The 24,491-nt window shown below is 42.4% G+C and overlaps 1 protein-coding gene across 1 annotated transcript in view; it reads left to right on the forward strand.

Annotated features, from left to right (window-relative positions):
* The window catches only part of CRYL1 (crystallin, lambda 1), a 41,831-nt gene extending 20,097 nt beyond the window's left edge, over nt 1-21,734 (forward strand). The window contains exons 4-6 of the mRNA XM_009707276.1: nt 6,518-6,623; nt 18,956-19,062; nt 21,054-21,734. Of these exons, the coding sequence (XP_009705578.1) occupies nt 6,518-6,623; nt 18,956-19,062; nt 21,054-21,167 (327 nt within the window). The 3' untranslated portion in view covers nt 21,168-21,734. The remainder of the gene's footprint in view (nt 1-6,517; nt 6,624-18,955; nt 19,063-21,053) is intronic.
* The last annotated feature ends 2,757 nt before the right edge of the window (nt 21,735-24,491 follow it).

The following is a 24,491-nucleotide window of genomic DNA, read 5'->3' on the forward strand; positions in this document are numbered from 1 at the left end:
TTCCAGATATAAATGCTATGTGTGAACCAGGAGAGAAACATAGCAGCAGTCTCCAAGTGTTTTGAAGCCACCTGAAATGATCTTAAATCAGCCCCTTTATGCAAACAATTATCTGGGGTTTTTTGAGGACTTTGCTGAGATGCAAGCTTGAAAGTTCTCATCTGTGTCCTCGCCTCAAAAGTATTTATAATAATGGCAGAGGCACGATCTTATACATGCACACATGTGTACATACACTTTTTATCGAAGTCCAAGTTCAGATACCTTTGCATGGGCAGTTTTTTTGTCTTTTTGGGGGTTGGTTGGTTTATTTTTTTGGTCAATTGAGCTTATTTCATTTGAGAAACTAGTGGAAGCTTCTCTGGTAGAAGTATTAATGTACACTTAAAGTGTTGGTGGTAGGACAGACATGCAGGTACAGCTGTACTAACAACATGTATCTGGAAAACTTAACCGCAAATGGACTGAGCAGCTTGCAGGATATGTTCTAGTTCCCAAATGTAGCTCAGCAAATGAAGACCTGTCAGTGTCTCTTCTCTTTAGCTGTGCTGTGTTGGAATGTGTGATGGGTGAGGCATGGGATAGGGATCATACAATGGGAGAAGGGCTCTGATGCAGAGCATGAACATGAACATGGGGCTATATAGAAAGCAATGTGGTAAATACAGCTGCTTGCTGGATGCTAGAGCAGAGAGAGAAGTGTAATTCAGAGCAAAGTGATGAAAGTAGCACTGAGAAACCTGGGTACTGGGATACAGTTTGGCTTTGCCAAAGGTGCTGGTGTCCCCAGGAGCATACACAGGGAGGCTGGGATTTTGAAGATGGGCACAAAATGAGTGCTGTGAATGCAGGACTGGGCAAGTGTGGGAGTGGGAAGTATGGAGTTAGGGTGGTGAAAAATTAGGAGGCCTGAAGGTTGAGATCCCGATTTGTAGGAAAGTAGGAGGAATGAAAACTCATTTGGAGATATGCAGTTGGGTGCTGAGAACTTTGGCCATGTGAATAATTAGGAATGTGGATTTAAGGATGCAGAAGTTTGACTTCAAAAGAACTTTGAAGCAAAGACCATAGATTCATTTATGGGCCTAAAAGAAGGAATTCCAGCAAGTGCTCCCCTTTGAGGCAAGAGTGCTTCAATGAGATGTTTCATTTTGGATCCGAGTTAGTCTTTTGTGTGACAAGATGTCTTTTATGTACATTGTTTTGACTTGCAAGTCATGAGCACTTGGGCAATGCAGGTGTTTGGCAGGAACTTTTTGGATCAGTTACCTCTGTTTCCCCATCCTCCACATTTATTCTATGAAAAAGCAGATACTGGGAACACTCCAGTCTGTCTCTTCAAGGTCATGTATCTGAGAACTTCTTGTAGGACCACATAGTGTGTGTGAGACTGACGTTCTTGTAGGTTTCTTATTTATGTTTTTACTTCTTAGGTCTCTGGTAGAAGTGTTGCAAAGCTGATGATGGTGTGAGTAAAAGATGTACTGTGAGATGTTGAAGATCCTTATTCCTCTTAGTCCTAAATTTTGATGTTACCAGTTTGGAACTGGTAGAATAATCTGTAGCCAGTAATAGGAAAAATACTTCAAACAGCTTTCTGTGTTATTCCCTGTTACCATTTATTTACTTTCTCATGCCTCCATTGACAGTGGTCACTGGTGTATCTGATTTTGTTCATAACTCCTTGGAGCAGAGACTTACTGTCTTTATTTGCCTAGGAAAGACCCTGTGCACTGCTGACACTATTGCTTTTGTACTTTTAACAGTACTAATACATTCTATAGTAGCTTGGGATTATATTGCAAAAGAGTGTTAGTTAAATAGCTTGACTTTGTCTTGTTCTGAAGGTAAAGTTTTGGTTGACTTCATCTGGAAAATAGCAACCAAACAGTTTCATCAACGCTTTAGCTGAGAAGTCTCAAACCTTACCCTGAATATCTAGGACTGTCCTTTTACTGTGGATTACTGTGTGGAATGTTATCTTGGTGAAATATTTTCCTAAGCATCACCTGGAATTTGCAAGGAGGTCATGAAATATAGCAGAAGAGATAGGAGAACACGGCAGTTTTTCAGCCTTGATCTAATTTAAGAGTTTCAGCTGCTTTTAAGAACCTGTTAAAACTATTTTGCGTGATGGATCATGATAAGTATCTTAAGAGTCTCTATTTTCCTCTCTCTAAGCTTTTGATACTACCTTATTGTATTTTTTTTTCTTTAAAAGTGAGTTTTCTTTTAGGGTTATAGTGGTTGTAAAAGACAAGAAGAATGGGGAGCCCTTCCATTTTGGTTATTTTTTTTGAAAATAAACATTCATGGTTTGGCTGTGTGTCCATTTTAGTTTGTTTTCACAGCAATCGGGTACGTTGGCTTCAGTCCCTAATTTATGTACCTCTCCCTTCTCAGGTGGCTGGCTTGGCAGTCCTTAAATGCTGGCAAGACTTTCAAAATTCCAAATTCCATATTATTAATAATTGTATTATAGTGTTATCCAGAGGACCTTTCCAAAAGATCAAAGATAAGGTAGAGGGTTAAACATCTAATTACAGTGCCCCATAAAAGGGGGATATCATAAAAGGAAGTTTAAAGGACCAGGGAGAAAAATAGTGTTAACACTAAGTGTTTCTTACAGGGTAAGATGAGTGAGGGTGCCATGGAAGAAGGAAGATAAAGACCAGCAAAGTGAGGAGGTGTGAAGTGTGTAGGACAACAAGTTTCTCAAAGATGATGAAATGGAAAGAGATTGAGCTGGTAGAGGGATCTAGGAGAAAAGTCATATGCTGAAAATGACAGGACTGGAAAAAGATCTTATCAGGGTGTGGATGGAAGGGACTTGATTGAAGTGATAGTGAAGAGAAGGGTGTAACAACTGCTGCTGAGAGAGAATGCATATATTGGTGACAGTCAGAAAAAAATTACTGGATTTGGGGGATACAGAGGATGAAGTGGCAAATTTGGAGACAGAAAGTATATGGTCTGGGAGGCAGTGGAGTCCAAAATAACTCCAGAGACGGACTGGAGTGAGTAGGAGAACATGATGAAATGGTAGTATGAGAAAAAGCAAGTTTCGTTTTTTGGGGGGGTTGGGTGTTTGGTTTATTTATTTTTTTTTTAGGCCAATGTCACTTTTAATATGATTACAAACCAAGTCGGTGACAGAAGTTGTGATATGGGTGTGACTCAGAGATGTAAAGACTGTTGATTAAAACCAAGCAGGTTGGGTCAGGGCCTAAAGGTGGAAACTGCAGAACCGCCACAGGTTTTTGGAAAGGAGAAAAGGGTCCCTGCATAGCAAGAAGCACTAATAAAATACCAAAGGAGCATTAGGACAATACTCTGGCGTCACAGGAGATTAAAATGTCCAGGAAGATGAGATTGTGGTATATAAATGGTGTCACAAGAAGTGTGGAGGACTCTGAGCTAGTCTAGATCTTGAAGTTTGGCCATTGGAGTCACTGAGGATTTTTGTGGAATTTATTTTAAATTAAGATCTTAATTCTGTAGCTGTGAAAGCTTCTGGTGAACTCTAACATGCTTCCTCTTCCCTCTGACAAGTGCTCGAGCGGAAGACTTACAAGGGTTACCCAGGATGAAGAGGATGAAAAATCCCCTTGGGGAGATTGTTTCACATCTACACTTAATGAAACTGGGTTGGAACTCTTTCTTGTTTACTTCTTAGCATAAACACCAATCCTTGTGGAAGACACCTTGCTGACCTTGCACCCACCCTGCTGAATCATTCTGCCAACTTACGATGTTAAGTGGGAGTAGGGTTATTCCCTAGGGAAGGATGGTCTAACTTGTTTCTTATTTGTGTGTCTTTAATTTTTGAAGAGAAAAAGTAAAAAGCTTTTCTTTAAGAGGGTCTATGTGACAAGGAGAAACTGAGCTCACATGTATGGAATAATATATCCCTCAACTGGAGGGATCTGTCATGTTTTCCTTCTGGTAGCAGCAATTTTTGCCTTTTAGCAGCTGTAACCGTAAAATTACAGCTATAGTCAAAAGGCTAAGAGCAAAGCACTCATCTCATGATTCTGAGGACACCTGATCTTCAAATGTTACTACTGAAGCTGAAGACTATGGTATCAAAAGAAAGAAATCAGTTTTTAATTTGAAAAATAATTTGCAGTGATTCTGAAGCATTTCAAGAGCCTGTTAACTCTTTAATGTTATGTTTACCATGTTTTAACTGCTGCTGTGGTTCATGTGCTTGTCTGGAACTTGTGGTTAATCTTTTGTCCACAAATCCTTGTCAACGGGGGGGGCGGAGGGGCGAATCACTCATCAAGCACAATTTTAGCAGCGCAACTCATTGTTTGGATGAAGCCCTCCCAACAGAAGAGTGCTTTTGTTGACTTTGCTGATGTTGTTCAGAGAAGTTTTGTTGCCGTGTCAGGGGAAAAAAATTCTCACGGAACTTACGGTGCCTGTGTAAGTTACAGGGATGCTGGTCTGTAATCTCAGCGCTGTCTGAGGTTTTCATTTAGCCCTATCTTTATGCAGACCTTCCTGTCTGCCTCTAGATGAGTTACTTTACCATGCCTATGCCTTACCTTTAAGTTGAATAATGTTTCCTTATCCCTGCCATTTTATGTCTAACTAAATTGTTACCAGAGCTGTGTGTTCCATATATGGTGGGTAGATCTTAATAATGATGTTACTGTTTCCTTTTCAAGGTAGAGTTCAAAAGCCACCTGCAACAGGGATTCAGCCAGGCTTATTTTTGATAAGAGCAATGCCTACCAACAGACCGAGACTTGAGGTTGAGCCTTATAAAAGGCTCTATTTAAGCCTGAGATGATGAAACTCAATGTCTGTGGCCAGCTGTAGAAGCTACGTTGGTCCTTGCCTTGTAACTTTCTTTTAAAGTAATAGTAGATGATGTAGTTGATGACCACAGGAAGATGAAGACACTATGGGTGGGATTCAGCTCACTTAAGATGGGATTTCTACAATGTAGACATTGATATCCAAGCTCCTTACTCATCTTTCAGTTGGTGAGGAGAATTAGGCCCTTTTAGGACACAACTCATCTTACCTATTCTAGATGCCTGCTTTAAGGTGCTGATTTCCTTTTTCTCCCTAGTGATTATAAAGAGAGTCTAGATGTCTAGCTCAGATGTCAATGTCTACAACAGGTCAGGAGAGTTGTCCTGCATGCCTGTAAGTCTAGCTGATCACTGCGTGATACGAAGGAGCATTCAGACAGGGCCCTGTGAGAGGGAAATTTAGCAGCAAGAGACATGTCTTTGGTCAAGCAGTTGAGTATACATGCTTGTATTCTGCAGGTCAGAGGGGTTTGTGGAAAAAGAGGCACTGAGAGGGAGAGCACCCCAAGGTAGGGTGAGAAGATAAATTAGAAGCAGTTCTGCATCTCTTCCACTTTCTTAACCAGAAAGAAATGTTTTTACGCCTCTGGGAATAAAGAGGACAAGTTCTTGAAACCAAGCTTTATCTGATGGAAGTGGTTAGAACAGGTCTTAGTTAATTCATATCTTTCTAGTAGGTGGAAAACAACCTTATATAATAAATATTATTCTTCTCAAGTAAATCTGTTAAGGTAATGAACCGTAACTCTTTTTTTTTTTTTTTTTTTTTTTTTTTTTCCCTCCAAGCCTTCGTGTGCTTGCCCTAACCTGATGGGGGTGTTGGCTTTCTTGTAAGTCCTACCATGTGGGTGGAACAGCAGTGCTCAGCTCTTAACAGGAGAAAGGCTTCGTTTGGCATGCTCCGTATCCTGCCAGCTCTGAGGTGTGAGGCTGGTGGTGAACTGGAGAGCCTGGGCAGGTTGAGGCTGGGTAGGTTGAATGTTCAGTGAGTGTTGTGGAGGGAGTGGCAGCTTGCATTGGCTGCGTGTTTGGTCCCGTCCTTCTTTGCAGGTGGCTTCAGGAGCAGTACCCACTGCTGCACCCCTGTTCTGCCAGTTGTGTGTCTGCCCCAAAATCCAGCACTATGAGAATATGAAGGGAAGTGTAAGATTTAGCTAAAACTCCTGTATTTAAAAGGGCTGGTGTAGTACTTGGATTTAATATAAACTCTTTTGGTCATGTGTTATTAAGAGTGTCACGTTTGCTCTGTGTTCTCCAATTCTCTGTTCCTGAGGAAAAAGTGTACTGGTTAACATAAACGGCTCAGTTTAGTTTTGGTACATGAATTATTGTAAGTAGTAAGTATCGAGCAAACTAGTGTGTACAAATAGTACATATTGTATGAAAAAGTGTATTCATTTATAAATGTAAAAATAAGATGCTGTCAAAGTGTATCAAAGTGTATTTGGATTATGAAGTACAGCAATCTGAGATGTGAATTGAATGTTTATACTGAACCATAGGAAGACTTGCATAATAGTTGGAAAAGTCTGGCAAACAGTTGTGTTTCTGTTTGCAAGCTAACTACTATTTTTACCCTTAGTTTTTATTACTACTTTTATTTTTTAATTCTATCCAAAAAGCGGGCAATTTTGCATTAAAACCAAACATTCACAAATGTTCCTTCCTGTTCTACTTCTGTTGCTTAGGAAGGACTAATATCTCCTACTGATCTAGACCTTGTGATGTCTGATGGATTGGGAATGCGATATGCATTTATTGGACCTCTGGAAACCATGCATCTTAATGCAGAAGGTAGGTAGTTTATATGAATATGAAGGGAAGGCTTACGTTGCACAAGACTCTGGAAATGTCATATAACAAAGCAGGTTAGGATTGCTGCAACTATGATTCATCTCTCTCTTTACTGTAATGATAGGAAAAGGAAAACTTATCTAAAACTTGAGGTCAGATGGAAATGGATACTGAGTATCCAGTTGTAAGTGATCGGATGAAAGATGACAAATCGTTGAAATGCTAGCTTCATTTTTTCCAGTATTTGTCCCAGTGCTTTGCAAACATTGCTGTACCCGTAGTTCAGGACTGTCTGAGTGTCAGGAAAAGAAAGTATTGAAAAAGTTCATCTGACAATCCAGCGTCAGCAGAACTGCAGTTTCCGTAGATGAGTACCTGGTTGGTTTTTTTGGTTTGGGTTTTTTTTTTTTCTGCCCCCAAGAATTCGTAGCAAAGGCTCAGGGTAAATATCGCTGGAGCTGGCTTGCTTTAAGCTGGCTTAGATCCTGAATGAAGTAAAATTGCTTCTGTCTGCAAAATACCATGTGCACAAAGTTGACTTGACAAAGCAATCAAGTAACAGTTCAACATCTATCTTGCATAATCGACAGATTTTTAGATGGTTTTTGAAATAGTACACATGAATCCCAGCTAAATAAAAAGAGAGTTGCATAAAATTAAATAAAAATTATGGATTAAGGTTACAAAGGTTTGAGCAATGAATTTAACAAAACATGCAAACTTCAAGAAGTGAAGATCAACTAAATAAATTTTCAGCTCTTTATGTTATGGGCTGTGTCTTTATTCTGGTTTTATATGGTCCCTGACGTGGTAGGCCTCTACTCCATTAGAGGATCTTTTAGGCACTGCTGCAATGCCTAATAATACAATAATAAAATAAAAATAAGAAACCAAAATCATAAAGTATCAGTGCAAATTAAAAGTGTTATTTTATGTCAACTTGTTGGTTAGTCACTTGGCAGAAACTTATGTCTCTTAAGGCTGACTAAGCAACTTTGACATGAATGTGGAATTGTGGATCCTCCACCAGAGTCTTTCAGCTTGTCAGTTTGGTTGTATATCAGTAAATTAAATGTCACAAAGTGTTTGGTTTTATGCATTGTTATGTAAACAATATCCATCCTCTAAATAGAGGCACCTTCCTAAAAGTTTCCCTCTTCTGATCTATTAATATCTGGGAGTGTCCAGTCCTCTCTAGAGATTTTAGGCTTACTCCATATAAACCATATACATTCTTTACATAGAACAGAACAGATGCATGTAGTACTCTCCTTAAGCACAGCAATGTACCTGGAACCTTGCAGGCCAGGGTTGTCCAGTCCTGCCCCCACCGCTCCACTAAGCTACCGTGCCGTCGTCTGCCGGAACCATCCATGCGCTAACTTGCTGAACTGCCTTTACTAAAACATAAACCAAAACAAAATGCTTGTTAATACCAAAAAATTTTTAATCCATTTTAGAGATCAAATCGTTCTTGTGAATCTTTTTTGTTTTTTTAATCTCTGTTTTAGACTCCTTAATTCTAAAACAATGTTTACTTGTGATGAATGGAATCATATAAGTCATCTGGGTTGGTTTTGATGCTCTTACTGGAGTGCCCTTTGGCATTTGATGTTCCATCATGATCCAGCTTAGCTTCCTTCCTCCCATCAGGAAGTAGTCATTGTTACAAAAACAATTCTGAAATTTTCCATCTCAAACCGGTTTTAGGTAATACATGCAACTGGTAAGTTGCTTATTCATGGCAGAGATTATCCAGCTTATAGATTTAATGCTACTTTCTGTTAGGAATTTTAGTATTCCAGATCAGAGGAAGAAAAATTATGAAATACTACCCGAGAAACTGATAAACCAGAAGAGTAGTCTTGTGGTGGGCTTGCAAAATACAAAACCAAAATAGACCTGTAGAGTTATTTTTACATTATATAATATTCTCAATTAAAAATAACCCTGAAATAACATATCTAGTCCACTTGTGGACTGGGCCACTTACACAAAAGCACTTTGTTGGCTTGTTCAGTAATTTGGATCATGGGAAGTATTGCTTCACTCCCAGCCTTGCAGGTGCATTGTCTCTGAGTCTAGAGCTGCTCCTCTTTCTGTTCTGGCAGGCTGACTCAGGCTGTCGCTCTCATCAGAGACGGTTTAAATCAAAATTGCTGATGTTAGGACACATGATGGCTTATGTTCATAGTTCCGTACCAGTGCCAACTTCTCTTTGGTTGCCCAATATTCCTTCGTGTGACATTGAATAGTATGGACCTCCTCTTAATTGCCCAGGACAACCCCCTCTGATGCATTGTTAATCCATTCATGAGTATTAGGAATTTTGAATATATGGCAGTGAGCCAGCAGCCTTGAAGATGGAATAAAATGACAGTGTCAAGTCACTAAAAGGAGCCAAAGCAGGAACAGCAGTTTGAGAACTGAATTGCAACAGACAGGAATGAAACTGCTTGGGGGGACAAAGCACATCCAAATTGTGTAATATTATAATGTTGATTACTGGTTTGAGTAAATAAAATCAATATTGATTTTGATTTCAGTAAGCTCTGTCTTTCAAGTCTGTCATCTTATGCTTTTACATGACAGCATCGCAACAGATGCTGTTAAGTCTTGTACAAGGAACATCGATAAACTTCACTAGAGTCGTTCTACGCCTTGACTTATCATGGGATTATGTTAACAGACACAACGTCCCTCCTGTCTATTATGTACCTGGCTATCTGTGAATATACTGAAGATGGTCCAGCCTCAGTAAGATTGCATCTCCTGTTTCTTGAACTGTCAGCTCCTTTTAAGCCCTTGCGAAAAATCATCTGTGAAACCAGAGGCTAGACTATCATAGACTGTGTTTTACATGTTCGCAGCAAAAGTTCTTCGTATATATTTCACAATTGGCTGTCTTAGATCAGTTACTTTATTAGTGGGTTATTTAGTGAGCTATAATTGGAATTTAATCTTGTTCTAAGCTGCTAATGTTAGCAGGAAAGCTGGATGGGGGGCGGTTGAAGGATCTTTGTTGCTATTTTCTCTCATTCATTTATAAAAAGACACCGTTCTAGGATGAAATTCTACTTATCACTTACTGTGGTATTCATACATGTGTCTACAGCAGTTGTGTGGAAATTGGGACTGATGTATGGTCCCTATAATATAAGTGTAAATATCCAGGAAGCTAGGAATGAGTCTTCATGGTCAAAATGGTGTTTGTCTTACTGGAAGTGGGAATGCTTGCTCGTCTTAGAAGCACCTGCCAGATGAATTGGTTTTGGATGATAGGAGCAGAATAATTGTGCTGTATGAAAAGCACAAAACATGAAAAGGAAGGAGGGAGGGATAAGCCGTAGTTCAGAGGGAAAACATTTTTCTGATCTGGCTAGGCAAAGCACAGCCAAGCATGTGTTTTAACAATGGCTGTAGACAGGCATGCTGGCTGCTTCAAAAGCAGAGATTATTTCCATTGCTATGGCCGCTGCTTTAATGCTGCCATATAGGGAGCAAACCAGGCTTTAACCCAGTTTGGGAGGATTTGTACCACAAGCTAGTAAGTGGAAGGTGTGAGAATCTCTAAGTTAAGGTCGTAAAATCTAAGAAAAGGAAGATTGCCTCCATTTCTGTCCAATCCATGTGTTATGTTTTAGGATAGTAAAATATCTCAACTTAAATCAGGAATACTTGTAAGAGGGTATTACGGAGATGAAATACCACAGTGTTACATAATCATGCAAACCCTCTTCTCTCGTGAACCCACCAGTTACTTCATACATGTTTACACACATTGAGTTCCCTTCCCAGTAGGCTGAAGAAAGCAGTCTGTAGTCCTTCTAGAACTGCTGTTTGCCTCTAGGCAGCTGCAGGGCTTTTCTGTGTCAAAAAGTTGGTGCAGTTGTGAATTTTTCAGCGTGCTGGCTGCTGTGCACGGGTTTCCTTCTATGGACTCTGAGGAGTGGACACTTTATGTCTTTATGGACACTTTATGACACTTTACAAGTGGTTCCCTCCACCTTCTGAAAGGAGCACGTGATTTTGCACAAGAATTCTTAATGCTTTGTTGCTCAAGTCATTATAGATGTGTCCTTCAGGATGATAGGATAGGATGTCCTTCAGGAGACATCTTGGTGCATCCTTCTCGCTTGTGCTAATGAAAGAATGTGTATGGTCACCACGTGGCTCAGACTGAGGAATTCATCCCAGATTTGAAACTGATCTACCAAAAGAAGTGGTTCATATTAACTCAGTTTAATTCCTTGATCCAGCTCACAGCAGTCCTGCATGAATTTTTGTGCATTGCTGTTGGGATGGTAACACAGGGATAGCAAGAATAAAACTTTTTTTGGTGCTACCACTGCCTTAGGGTAGTTGAAAGTATTCCTGCAACTACAGTCTAAATGAATTGATGTAGAATAGCAAGCGTCCTGTGAATTCACACCCTAACTAAGAGCATGCATCTGTGTTCAGACAGATCCTTGATGAAGACAGGATTACATTTAGAAAGTTTTCCTTGGAGCTGTAATGTCTAGAAATGTAATCTCTCTCAGCAAGGCAAAGGGGCTGGGACTGTTTTTTTTTCTCTGAACATAACCTAACCATGACAGATTCCTCCATGACGTTCCTGAAATATGCCCCTTCTTTTCTGTTCTTATCCATGCTCGTCTTCAATCTTGCCATGTGGAGCCTCTTCTTAGATTTTACCTGCTAAAACCCCACCCCGGTCTTTTCAAATTGTTGATGCTGTTACATCAGAGGCTTGACCATCTTGCCTACTCTTTTTGAGTCATAACAGTATCTTGTTATACTGCTCATCAGGTTCAAAGTCATCAAGTGAACACTCAGTGTCGTGAGGCACCCTCTGACTTTGGCGTGTTCCCTGTCCTTGCCAATAACACTTGCTCCTGTCTATTGTTTCCTCTCGCAAATACCTTGGTACCTTCCTTGTTTTGCCCCATGTGTAGTGTCCTTGCCAGACTGGTTTACCAAGTTTGCTTGCTTGCATCCTTCAGCCCTCATGCCTGTTGTCTTTCTTATGAAGAGGAAGGAGTGAGACTTGGCATACAAGAAGCCAAGATACTTGAAGATACTTACATACTATGTAATGCATGAACATACTACATCTTATACTGTCATGTTTTCCCTTCTTCTTTCCTACTGCTCCCATCACCTTTATGTTTATGAACCTTGCTTGTGAAGAGGTCTTCTCAGCTCAGTGAAGCATTTTATGCATGCTTCTAAGCTAAATATCTGCCCTGTTCCTTTTCCTTCATCAATGCCCTGTTCATCTTGATGATGCAACTAGAGGCATTTCACTGGTACCCATATTTGCACCACACCAGTGCAAGTCCTTCAGGTACGGACCTGCAAACCTGAAGTGTAGTTACATGAAGAAATTCTTGTGGGACAGTTCATTAGCTGTTTTGGAAACTGCCTCGACTGTCATTGAAACTAAATAAGCAGCAGCTTATTCCTTTGTTGATGGTATAAAAAGACTTACATTTCCCAGGTACGTACGGGCAGCTGAAGAGCCTTGAATCAATGCCCTCGTCTAGCTTGTGATAACATGTTCCCGTAACTATACTGCACAAGTCAGAAAGGCTGAGTGGGTTTGGGACTTTCAAGGAAGACAGAGTATTCCCCTTTTCATCTCTATAATCCTATATCCCCTACCCCCTTAGAACATTTCGGTACTCATTCCTCTTCTTCCACTTTCCACCACAGTTGTAAACACGTGGTGGAATGAAGATTCAGGGAGCTCCTACCTTCCCTGGAGGTAGCTCTGTTCTGTGTTCATGGTTCTCAGGTGTCTGCTGCAACGTCTGCCTTCTCCCACAGCCCCTTCCCTCCAACATTGGTGAGGTGAGTGTGCAAGGGAGATGAAGGTTTAGACAGGGAGCCAACAAACGACACAGACAAAAGGAAACTATTGTCATTCTTGTGCTGCAAGTTGATTTCTCTCTTTCTCTGTCCCAGATGCATCTTGCATCATTCTTTTTCTCCAGTTGGCAATAGTGGGGCATAGTGTGGGCACAGCAACTGGATGCAAGGAGGGATGTTGCTTGTTTTTAACAGCCCCGTTTGCCGTCTTCTTCCTGTTTCTCCAGCTCCCAGGTGCTGCCTTGTTTTTCTCACACTGTTTACAGATGCTAATTCTTCCAGCTTAAGCTGCTCCCTGGGCCATATCCACAGGTATTAAAGTTAAAGGGATTCTGTCATATTTGTTTTCCAGCTTCTTGTCCCTGTGCTCCAGTCAAGTGCTCTTCTCATCCACCTTTGCAATAGCCCTGACCTTTGAACCGAAGGACTCTGAAGGCCTGGAGTCAAATATTTGCGAGTTTTGAGTTTGCGGTTGAAAAGCAAAGTGGTTTTTCCAGCAGTATTCCCTATTGCTCAAGCGCCTTCTTGAAGCTGGCAGCATAGGGTTGATCTTGATTACTTAAACTAAGTTAAAGATTGCACTAGTCGCCACTGACATTTCACACTGGGAGTGCTATCTTGAGTTAGCTGTTTTGAAATTATTGGGTTTTTAATCTTTGAGTGAGTCCATGTGTATATCCTAACTTTTGGTGTATTTCCTTCACTTGAGACTTGAAATATTTTGCAGCATCCACACCCTGCTTGGCACGCAGCGTACGTGGTTGGATGCTGCCATTTCAGCCACAATGTTGAGATCAACTATACTAATGCTGCTGCTCTTCTCTAGACCCGTAACTTCTTTTTTTTTTTTTTCTTTTCCTATTTTGCTGGCTTTATACAAAGCTTCTTTTCATTCATACATTGCATGCAGCAAGCGAATTGTATTACCCCACCTGCATTTGGCATGTCTCTGTTCCATTGGGGAGCTACACCCACCCAGAAATTGTTCTGATTCATTCCAGCTGTAGGTGAGCTGCCTGTAGGAGCCCAGTTTCCAGGACTAGCTGCCTGAGTGAGCAAGCTTTGAAGGCCATCTCCAGCTCAGGAATTCACATTCACCAGGTAAATGGATCAGGCACATCCAAGCATTCAGCTTTCCCAAGATACTATTGTTATCTCTTTAGATTAGGGCTCATGAAAAGGATTTCTGGCATGCAGTCTTCTCTTCTACCTTCTCCTGACTGTCCCAGAATCAAAACTACGCAGATCTATGGTATTATTACACAAGCTTACCAGGTGGTTGAGAGTTTTCCTTTGACTTTTGGAAAAGTACCAAACCCAAACTATTCAGCACTGGTCTAGGTGTCATAGACCTGTGTCAGCTGGATAAGCACCAGAATAACTGGTAACTGACACAGCTCTGTTTGCTGTTCCTTCTGTTGACAAGTGCTCCCATGGATTTACTTGAATCGCCGTATTTGACTGAATTGCCAGTTTTGATTTTGTGATTGTCCAGCTGACAACAGCTACTGCCAGCAGCTGTGAGTTAGCAAGATGTACCCAAGTCCACATAGTTCTGCACTCTTCAGCCTCAGTCATTTCTACTTCTACATCTGGGAGCTTTCTGTGATGTTGCATGATGGGAGGACAAACTTTTTGCTCAGACTCCTTTGTTAGAAGAAAAAGCTCATGTGAGCAAGGTGAAATGTCAATATCCTTGTCTTGTGGTTGGTGCATGAGTCTCATCCAGAATTGTCTTCGGTTCCCAAGATTGCTCATGTGGATAGCATATCCTCTGTAGGTTGATGTAGGTCGGCCTCAGGTGCCAAAGTCTGTGAGCCCAGCTGTTAAGATGTATCAGGCAAGCACTTATGCTAATGACAGGGTACGGTCAGTAAACCCTGATAACCAGTGGTCCTTTCCAGAGTGTTCATGGAGGAGGGTTGTCTCTGCTTATTCCCTCAGTGAAGAGATAGCATCGTGTCGCAGCCCGTTCCACATCCCACAGCAATGCTTCTCTTCCTGAATCTCACTTCCTGCCAGTGATGTTTTGGAGCCTGCTAGGCAATTTGCAGGTTTCTGTCAATCAAGAAAATTGAGCAAAACACTAAATTTTCATGTAATTAGAGCACCGGTATACCTGTATGACCAGCTGACCTCCCTTTTTGTGTTGGAGAAGGCCAGAACATGCCAGAGTGGGTTCTAGGAACACACCATGGGTAGATAACACAAGGCAACAGGCTGACTAAATGCTGATTGACACACTCTTAGCACCAAATACAGGTTCAAGCTACTTAACAAGGCTGCTGTTTTTCTCAGAGCTTCCTTCCTTCTCATACTGGAGAATGCTTCTGGTCCATTTTTTCGGAGAGTTGAACATTCTCCATTTTCCTCTCATGCAACAGACATGTCCCATTCTGTCCTATCAGTTGTTTATCTGCTGGTCATCATGACTTCAGAATGCTAATTTCTTAAAGGAAATTTAATACTTCCTTGAGCATCTGTCCTTTGAAAGTTCTGTCATTGGTCCAGAAACAAGAGTGCTCTCCATACTCCTACTGACCTCAGAGACCTTTTGGAAAACCTGTATTTCAGCGATTTCAGGCATGTTGAGCAGTATAAGTGTTGTAGTTCATGATTCATAGTTGCCAGAAGTTCTTTCATCCACCTTTCAACCTCAACCATTTAGAGTTAGACAGGTGTGACTTCCGTGGTATTGATATCACACAGTATTGTATTCCAGGGAAATGTCTACAAGCTGTTCAGGAAAGAGGCTGCTTAATGACTCTTGACCGGAGTTGCATTCTTTAGTGTGGTAGTCAGGCCACACCACTTAAGTTTCCTGCATTTTGTGGTTGGATAAGACCGTGAGCAGTTCAGGTTCATACTTCTTGGTCTGTATGATCTCCTGTGTGAAAGGGTTGGTGACTGTAACTGCTTGCCTTTGTCTTCTGCAGCTTTCTCGTCTTTGCTTTGATAATTAGCTAATAGAAAGAGAGTTAAGGATGCAAGTTCTTCAGTCTCTGTGGTTCTCAGAAAAGGGAGATTGTTGCAAGCTTTTAGTGGATATCCAGAACTTCCCTTCTCAGACCTAGGGTGTTCATCACATTCTTACTTGTGTCGTCTTGCTTACTGCCAGACAAGCGTTGCTCATTTGCTGTCGTGGTGCAGCTCATGACTTTCTGACGGATGTACAGTGGGAAAGGCTGCCTTACCCTGTCCTGTTTATGTGGTAGTTAATACCACTAAAAAGTCTGCCAGAGGTGTATGTCTGGCTAAATGACTGATTTCTCTTTTTGGTGCATTTATCATTCCAGTTCCTCTCTAGTGCCTCAACAGTAATTGTTTTTGAGATTCCTACTGAAGCTGGTGGAAGCTACCAAGCCACGGTCTACTTGACTGCCATTTTACCCATAAACCAGTTAGCTGGTTCTCAGGCTCTCTGACTGCATGTTTTTTAAGATGTTCTCAACAGGGTCAGCTCTGAGGTCAGACCAAGCTGCTTGGGGTTTCATCCAGTCTTGAAAACCCCTAGAGATGGAGACTGCACAACCTCTGTGGGCAACCTGTGCCAGTGCTTGAGTATGCAGTCTGAACCTCTCATTTCAAATTGTGCCTGTTTTCTCTTGTCCTCCTGCCATGCAACAACTGTAAAGAGCCCAGCTCTGTCTGCTCAGTGGCCTCCCCATAGGCACTGGGCAGCTGCTGGTAGGTCCCCCCAAAGCCATCCCTGCTCCAGGCTGAACAAGCCCAGCTCCCCCAGCCTCTCCTCACAGGGCAGGTGCTCCAGCCTCCTACCATTTTCGTGGCCTCTGCCGAAGTTGCTCCAGTTTGTCAATGTCTTTCTTGTATTGGGGGTCCCAAACTGAATGCAGTATTCTGGATGCAGTCTAATGAGTGTGGAGTAAAGGAGGTTAATCACTTCCTTCAGTCTACTAGCTGTGCTGTTAACACAGCCCAGGATGTTGTTGGCCCTCTTTGTTGCCAGGGCACACTGTCAGTTCACGTTCAGCCTGCTACCTACCACAACCACGAGTTCTTGGGGTTCACAAGCCTGTGTTGTGGCAAGGAGCTCGTCCTTCTGAGGTGCAGGATCTTGCATTTGTCCGTGTTAAATTTTTTTATGTTTTGTATTGGCTCATTCCTTCAGCCTGTCTAAGGGCAGCCCTGCCCTCCAATGTATCAGCTGGTCCATGCCCCTCCACCTCTCACCTGTGCCCAGTTTGGTATCATTCACAAACTTTATGAGCAAGTCCTGTTAAGCAGTACAGGTCTCGGGATAGATTCCTGCAGTACTCTACTTCTACTGGCCTCCAGGTAGAGTACAGCCCATTAACTACTACCTCCGAGCCTGAGTATCCAACCCATTTTTTGTCCATCTAGCTGTCCAAGCAGCAGACCTTAATGTCCTAACTTTGATACAAGAATAACATGGGAGATGGTGTCAGATGCCCTTCTAAAGTTGAGGTAAATGATATCCACTATCGTATTTGCCATAAATCCAGTGATGTTATCACAGAAGGCAACGAGGTCAGTCAGACATGATTTACACCATGGTGTACCCATTAGTGACTACATGGTGACTGTCACAATCACTTCTTATTCCTGTGCCCAGGAATTTGTTTCAAGAGGACTTGCTCCTTTATTTTCTCAGGGACAGAAGTGAGTTTGATTGGCCTGTAGGACCCTGGATTGTTCTTTTGACCTTTTCTGAACATGGGTGCAATATTTGCCTTCAGTCATCTGGGGATCTCAAATGATGACATTGATGCATTGACTGGCATGATTATTAAAATATGATAGAAAGCAGCCTTGCAAGGGCATGGGCCATTTCTCTCGTATCCTTGGATACAGCCTGTCTCGTTCCACAATCTCAGGTGGGGTGGAGTTCTTGCAGATAGTTGCTGACTAGATGGTCATCTACTGCTGATAGCTCTTTTCCTCCTTCAACCCTGCCTCTCAGCACAGAGACATAAGAGACCTCAGTGAAGACTGAAGCAAAGAAAACAATGAGTAACTCCGCTTTACCCGGTCCTCCTGCCACTAACCCACCCGTTCAGCAACAGGCCCACACTTCCCTTGTCCAGCTTTCTATTACTAATGTAACAGTAGAAGGCCGCCTTGTTGCCCTTGACATCCTCAAGTGGAGCTGAGCTGTGGCTTTCCTGACACCATCCCTACATGCCTAGGCAGTGTTTTTAAATTCCTCCTTTACAGCCTGTTCCTGCTTCCACCTCCTGTACGCTGCCTTTTTGCACTGGAGCTCGTCCAAGCCAATCTCTTGATACATTTACGTGTCTTCCTCGATATCAGGATGGGCTGTTCTTGCCCTTGGAGGATGCTGTCCTTGTACTGGCCCGTCCAGTGACGCTGACCCACAGGCTCTCACCCAGCCAGTCGCCCATCCCATAGCATAGCTCCATACATCTGAGCCGCTCCTTTACAGAGCTAGCAACCCCCTCCTCGTTTTTCCTGCTTGAAGTGTGTATCCATCCACTGCAACACTCCAGTTGTGTGAGCTGTCCCACCACACATCAGTTGCTCCAACAACGGTGTACTTGTGTGACTACACATGGAGCTCTTATTTCCCCTCCGTGTTTCCCAGGCTGCACACATTTCTGCACATACACTGGAGATGGACTCCTTCTCCCTTGTTTATACTTTCTTGAGGTTTCTCTTGTACCTGTTACCCTGCACTCTTTTCTTTCCACCCCTGTACACCCCTTCCTCACTTGACTATAGGTTGTCATCTCACTTTTCCAGTGTTCCTAATATAAAGCTTTCCTCACCAGATTGGCCAGGTTTTTGGCAAGGATGCTTTTTCTCCCCTTTATCAGGTGGATCTCATCTTCCCCTAGCAGTGCTCAGCTGTCAAAGAGGGTCCTGTGGGCATAAAAGCCAAATCCCCGTCGCTAACTCCAGTAGCAATACAAGGTGTTGATCTGCAAGATCCATCTGTTCCTCCATAAGCCTTTCTCCTTCAGTGGAGGCCACCTGGGTCTCCATGCCTTTGACCCTTTCCCCCAGAGCCATGTTGCTCTTGCTGCACTCCAGGTCAATAAATAAAAATACTAACAGGATTGCTTCAACTGTGATGACACATACCCAACAGGAGGAGAGGAGAGGTGAGAGCACTGTCCTCACGGACACTGGTTGGGGAGGCTTTCTCGTCTCAAGTAACAAAGCACGAGTATACCATGGTTGTGTACTACACCCCTCACATAGCGTTACCTGCTGGGATATGACTTTAATTGGTTTTACAACGAAGGCATGTCCTGAATCATTTCTGAATGAACCTTAGTGGAAATGTGGTGGGTAGAATCCATTTTTCCTTGATGACAATTAGGTGTCTTAAGCATAAAAGCATGCCTTTTTTTTGGACTCTGATTTAAGACAGTGCTTAAGCACAGGCAGCCTTACTGAACTTAAGTAGGAATTTCTGTTGAAATGTAATTTTTCACTCTTATTTCTCTTATTTTTAGGTATTTCAAATTATTGCGAAAGATACCGTGAAGGTATGAGACTTGTTCTGAACACCTTTGGACCAGTTCCAGCATTTTCAGATGAAACTGAGCAGAAAATCAGTCAGGTAAATATGAACTTGATAAATGCAGTGACATTCAGAACAAGAACATTAGCTTTTATTTTAACATTTGTACCCTTTCAGTTTACTGTTAGAGGTATCCATAGTCTGTATTTCTTGTGTGAATGTGTACAGAATGCATCCAAGTCCCTTTTCAAAGCACTTTGACATACATCAAGGGAAAGTGATTTGCAGGTGAGTAACATTATTACTTAGACAGAGGAGTCAACTGCTAACAACCGTGGGTTATTGACGTTAAATCCTCCACACTATTTCTTACCACTTCGGTCCAGTATCCTCTACCATAATATGCACAGCTCCAAGCTTCCTTTCTTGCGTGACTTTTCTCCCCATGTCTTCCTCCTACTCCGTCTTCCTGCAGAAACCCTATAGCTTTTTTCTTCTTGGTGTTTTTTTTCTTGTTTTTGTATACTTTACAGACTAGAGCTCCAGTCTGTAATGCATACAAATACACATTTAAGTTAAGCTTGTGAGCAGGCTGGCAAGGTTACTCGCATGTTTAAAGATAAGATGTGTTTAAGTGCTGTGCTGGATTGGGACCTAGTTTGTCTATTAACATTTCTAAGCCCACAATTTGTTTATAGTCATTATATAAGCTGTTTTGTCTGCCCATAGGAATTAACTGAAGTATTGTCATTTTCTGTCTCTGCCTTTTCATCGTTGCCTTTTTTAATGCTTCACTAAACAACATATGTATGTGTTGAATCGTTCCTGATCAGCTGTCAGAGATTAATTCCAAATGTGGAGGCAGTCTGTCTGGAAGATAGCATTTTTGTTCCTATTTATGTTAACGCAATTTCAACATCACCTATGTTAAAAAGGAAAGAGATTCTTTTATGCTTAAACAACATGAACTGCTTATAATAACAATCAATAATAATTGTGGAGTTATTCATGATTAGAAGCTTTTAATTAACATGAAACAGTTTGGGTTTCTTTATAGAACACTGGATTCCACTTCAACATCTGTTTCTGTGTCTCTGTTGTCTTCAGTCTTCAATGCCAAAGATGGGCTTGCAAGAATCCTCTCTTAAGAGTAAAACATTAAATGTTTCTTATCTTACTCCGCTGTCCCTCCCCCTGATTTTTTTCTGGAGTGACTGCAGCTTGCCAATCATCGGTAGCAGGTCCAGGTTTTACCCAGTTTCCCAACACTTGCCTTTTAAACCTAAGACCTCGGGTGCTATTTTGGCAAAGATGGCTTTGTGATCTCTACCTGCACTCTCAAAACAGCTTTTTTTCTTGAAAGAAAATCTCTTACGATGTACTATCTGGCCAGAGCTTACTACCTCTTGTTCTCCTTTCAGTGATACATTTAACTGGCACTTCTAAGACAACTTTGATTGTGCACTCAGAAATACTTTTTTTTTTTTCTATTTTGTTTTAAATACCATTTTTGCATGCTAACTTGTTCAGACTTCTACTTTTGTGTCCTCAAAGAGTACTGTACTTTCTCTCCCCTATGTTACAATAAACAACAAAAATAATAATTCTGGGTTTGTTATGTATCTTCCCCTGTCATTTTTATTATAATTGGCACTCCTAAGACAAAATGTTTTTAATAAACATAGTATCCCTCATTACATTTATTAGGAGCCAGAAGAGAGATCACGGCTTTACACAAACACACAGAGGAATTTGGTTAAAGCATATTTTCAGCCACATAAATGGCCAGGTTGCCTCCTTCCTACTTAATAAAAGGTTATCATCGAAGAGAGCAGACAGTGGCTGTGTGGGGCAGACCAAGAGAAGAGGCTGATGCTTTGTTGTTTCTGTAGGCACCTGCATTGCCACATTCAGGTTACAATTCCAGTCACCCATGTAAAGAATTACTGGCTTATTGCTTGTGATGGACTAAATTAACAGTTTGTGTGGAGGGTTACTTCGTCGGACACAGGGAAAGCAGGAAAACCATGCTAGCGAGAAACTTTTTATTGAGAACGTGAGATTTAATCATCTTAAATTTTCTGTTCCAGGCAATGTCTGAAAAAATTCCAGTTACCCCAAAAATCCTGGATGCCAGGAGAAAATGGAGAGATGAATGTCTCACTGGTCTTGCCAAACTGAAAAAACAAATGAAATCTGAGTGAGGTGCACCTTGTCTAACAGGAGAGACCAAATGAAGAGCAGATCTTCATAAAAAATGGAAATTTTTGGTCATGCAGAAGAGGAGACTGAATGTGCAACCAATGATGTGCCCAAATGCAGAGCCCAATGAAACATTTGGTCCAAATTTGTCATGATGTAATTCATGAATAACTGGAAACAGTTCTTCAAAAGTTCAGTTAAAATTTATCGAATTACTATATGTATGCATTAGATATGTAAGCATTAAGTAGCTTTAGCAACATTAATAATGTGCAAAGCAAGAACGCAATCATGTTTCAAATAATGCATTTTCAGCTTGCTTAGGAATTCAGCGCTTGAACAATATTTGCTTATGCAGGGATCTGAAATAGGCAAACATCAGCTGTTTGTCACTGGAGAAAATAAGTCCTCACCCGCCAATCACTGTGACAGCGAGGTTAATTTGTAAAGCACTGACTGTAGATAGGAGAAGGTTGTATTGAGCAAAGAGTAGGCTCAGAGCTGAGACCTCCACAGCAGTAAGGGTCACTTCAACTTCTATCTGTAACTGTTCCACAATGTAGGGGAAAGAGTTACTCCTCCTTTCCCTCCCTTTGGCACTTCTGTACCTGTATGATGATCTAAATGTGAGTAAATAGAGCAGAATTCCCCCCTCATCCCCTACCCCTGGTTGTGTAAGGCTTACCAGAGGCCTACTCGGTCTTTAAGACCACGCACTTGATACCCCATGGCTTTGTCCCCAGCTTAGTCAGATGTTGGATGCCGGCCATTGGCATTGCTGCATAAATAGTGCCCCATTTTAAGACTTTGTCTATGAGAAATAAGAGATTTTGATTTGATAGCTGGTTTGGGAGACTATGGTGTAGTGGATCAGTCTGGACTTTCTCCCAGGCTACTCCATGGCCATCTGAGTGATGCTGGGGAGCCAGCTCACCTCTCTGTTGCCACGTCTGGTTTGTACATTATCTGAAGCAAGGACTGCTTCTCTAGGACTCGGCTGTAGTGAATGTAACAGCTGTAGCAGAAGGGACGCCGGGTGCCTGCTACTTTGCTCCCCTACAGAGGGAAAGATGCAGTGGCTTAGATGTAGCATTGCTGCTTTACTGCTGCCCTTCCTACAGGAGACACGTCTCCTCCCCGTACCGGGACGCAGTATACACCTGCACGTAGTAATATCCGCAGTTGCTGCCGTGGCGTGTTTCGGTCCCCGGCGGACACGGTGTTATTATGAATGTACGTACCCTGTCATGTAGTTGGACTTTGATCTTAGCTGGAACCTTGGGGTGTTCTTGTTCTGCAGGTAGTACCAATAACTTGAAACTGCGTTGTACCCACGCGGCTGGAGTTAAGCATTTCTGAATTTGTCGTGTAACTTCAGTCACAGCACAGATGCAGTTTTAAGCTGTCATTTTGCTAATGCTCTTGTTTTTTACAGAGAGTGCAGCACACAAACAGGTTGCTGAAACTTCTTTACTTACCGTTGTGAGCTGAACAGCAGCTACGTCTGCCTGAACATACCAATACTGCTTAATTCTGCTTAGGTCGCAGTAAAAGAGACCTAAGATCGATTGTATGGCTTGACACAAGTGGTGGGCCAAAAACACATCTCTGGATGTGGAACGTGGGATGGGAGGCATAATGCAGAGGTCGTCCTGTGCTCCTTTATAATCAGTGGAGAGACAGGAAAAGTTGTAAGCTGTATTTTATTCCAATATAGACTCAAAATTGTCAGGTTCCTTCTATTGCTTTTTATTGCCACAGCGACTGGCTCAACATGCATTTAGACATCTGAAGTTGGGGAGGTCAGTCCTCACTCCCGATGCCTTATTAAGCAGTAGTAAATTAATTATAGGGCTGATTTCCTCGTTTTATGTATGTTTTTGTATTTCAGGCAAGGCCACAGAAGGTTCCAGTTACTTTCAAGATTAGACCTGTTTTCCTGTGAGTGTGTGACATTGTCATAACTAATTAGCTCGCATTGCTTCTGTTTATTCTGAGATATTTTAAAACTCGATCATGTCATCAAATATTGGCTTCCATCTTTTTTATTTGCTTATGAATAAAATGTTTTAATGAGGAAAGCATTAACTTCTGTGCTCCAGTGTGATACTGTAGTGGTAGCACTACATGATATGTCTTTAGAAACCAGTGCCCTGGTGGAAAAATTTGTGGAAGTCAGTGGGAGTAAATAGACAAGAAATAACATGCGCTCTCCGATGGTTTATGTGTTGGTGACCAGTTGCGGCAGGCGCGGGGCCCTGCTGTGAGGGAATGGCTTTCCGCAGGGGGAGAAGCAGTCTGGAGAGTCCCAGAGCACTTCTGCGTGGGGAGCAGCTCCTCCACAGGGCCTGGCACCCGGCAGAGCTCGCCTTGGAGCATCACTTCCCCCCCAGGTTCACAACTACAAGGCGGGGGTGAGTGGGGACGGATGATGCGTGACAAAAGATGTATTTTAGCTGACATTGGCTTAGGATTTGAAGCACACAAAATTTTTAGTTGGTAAATGCAACAACAACTGGAAAGCGTTAGGAAAAGGTAGCTAAAGGGATGAGATGGGCTGTCCCCATCCCAGGGACCTGTACCCTGCTCACAATTAATCCCCTTTCCTCATCAGTTGTTAGGCTGTGTCTGAATCCTGCGCCCAGCTTAGGGCTCCCAGTACAAGGCAGAGTCTGGACAAAAGGTAAGGGAGGCCCCTGAGATGGTGGGGCTGGAGCGCTGGTCCTGCGAGGGGAGGCTGGGGGAGCTGGAGCTAGGCTTGTCCTGCGTGGAGCAGAGGTGGCTCTGGGGGGACCTACTAGCAGCCCCCGGTGCCTGTGGGGAGGTCATCGAGGAGACAGAGCCAGGCGCTCCCAGTTGGGGCTGGGTGAGAAGACAGAGACAATGGACACAAGCTGAAACACAAGAGTTCCAGCCTGGAGGTAAGGAGATGCTTTTTCCCCCGTGAGGATGGTCAGGCAGAGGCACAGGTTGTCCACAGAGGTGGTCCAGTCTCCGTCCTGGAAGTTTTCAAGTCCCGACTGGATGAAGCCCTGAGCAGCCGGGTCTGAGCTCAGAGCTGACCTGCTGTGAGCAGGAGGTTGGAGCAGGGACCTCCCGAGCTCCCTCCTGGCCTGCTTCAGCCCGATCCCAGCCTTTGTTTGGTCTTGGCCTAGTTTGTGTCAGGAATGTTGCTCTGGCTTAAGTCAACTGACTCCAAAGAATGTATGTAAATTAGTTCAAATCATCACATATGTGGAGGGGACTTTGTAACCTAAATTGTAAATTAAATTTAGGATTGTTAGGATTGTCATTGTTTAAGGCTGTGCCGGTGCTTAAAGCGGGTG

The sequence above is a fragment of the Cariama cristata genome, unplaced genomic scaffold (assembly GCF_000690535.1).
Source record: "Cariama cristata isolate BGI_N322 unplaced genomic scaffold, ASM69053v1 scaffold40419, whole genome shotgun sequence".
NCBI classification, from domain to species: domain Eukaryota; kingdom Metazoa; phylum Chordata; class Aves; order Cariamiformes; family Cariamidae; genus Cariama; species Cariama cristata.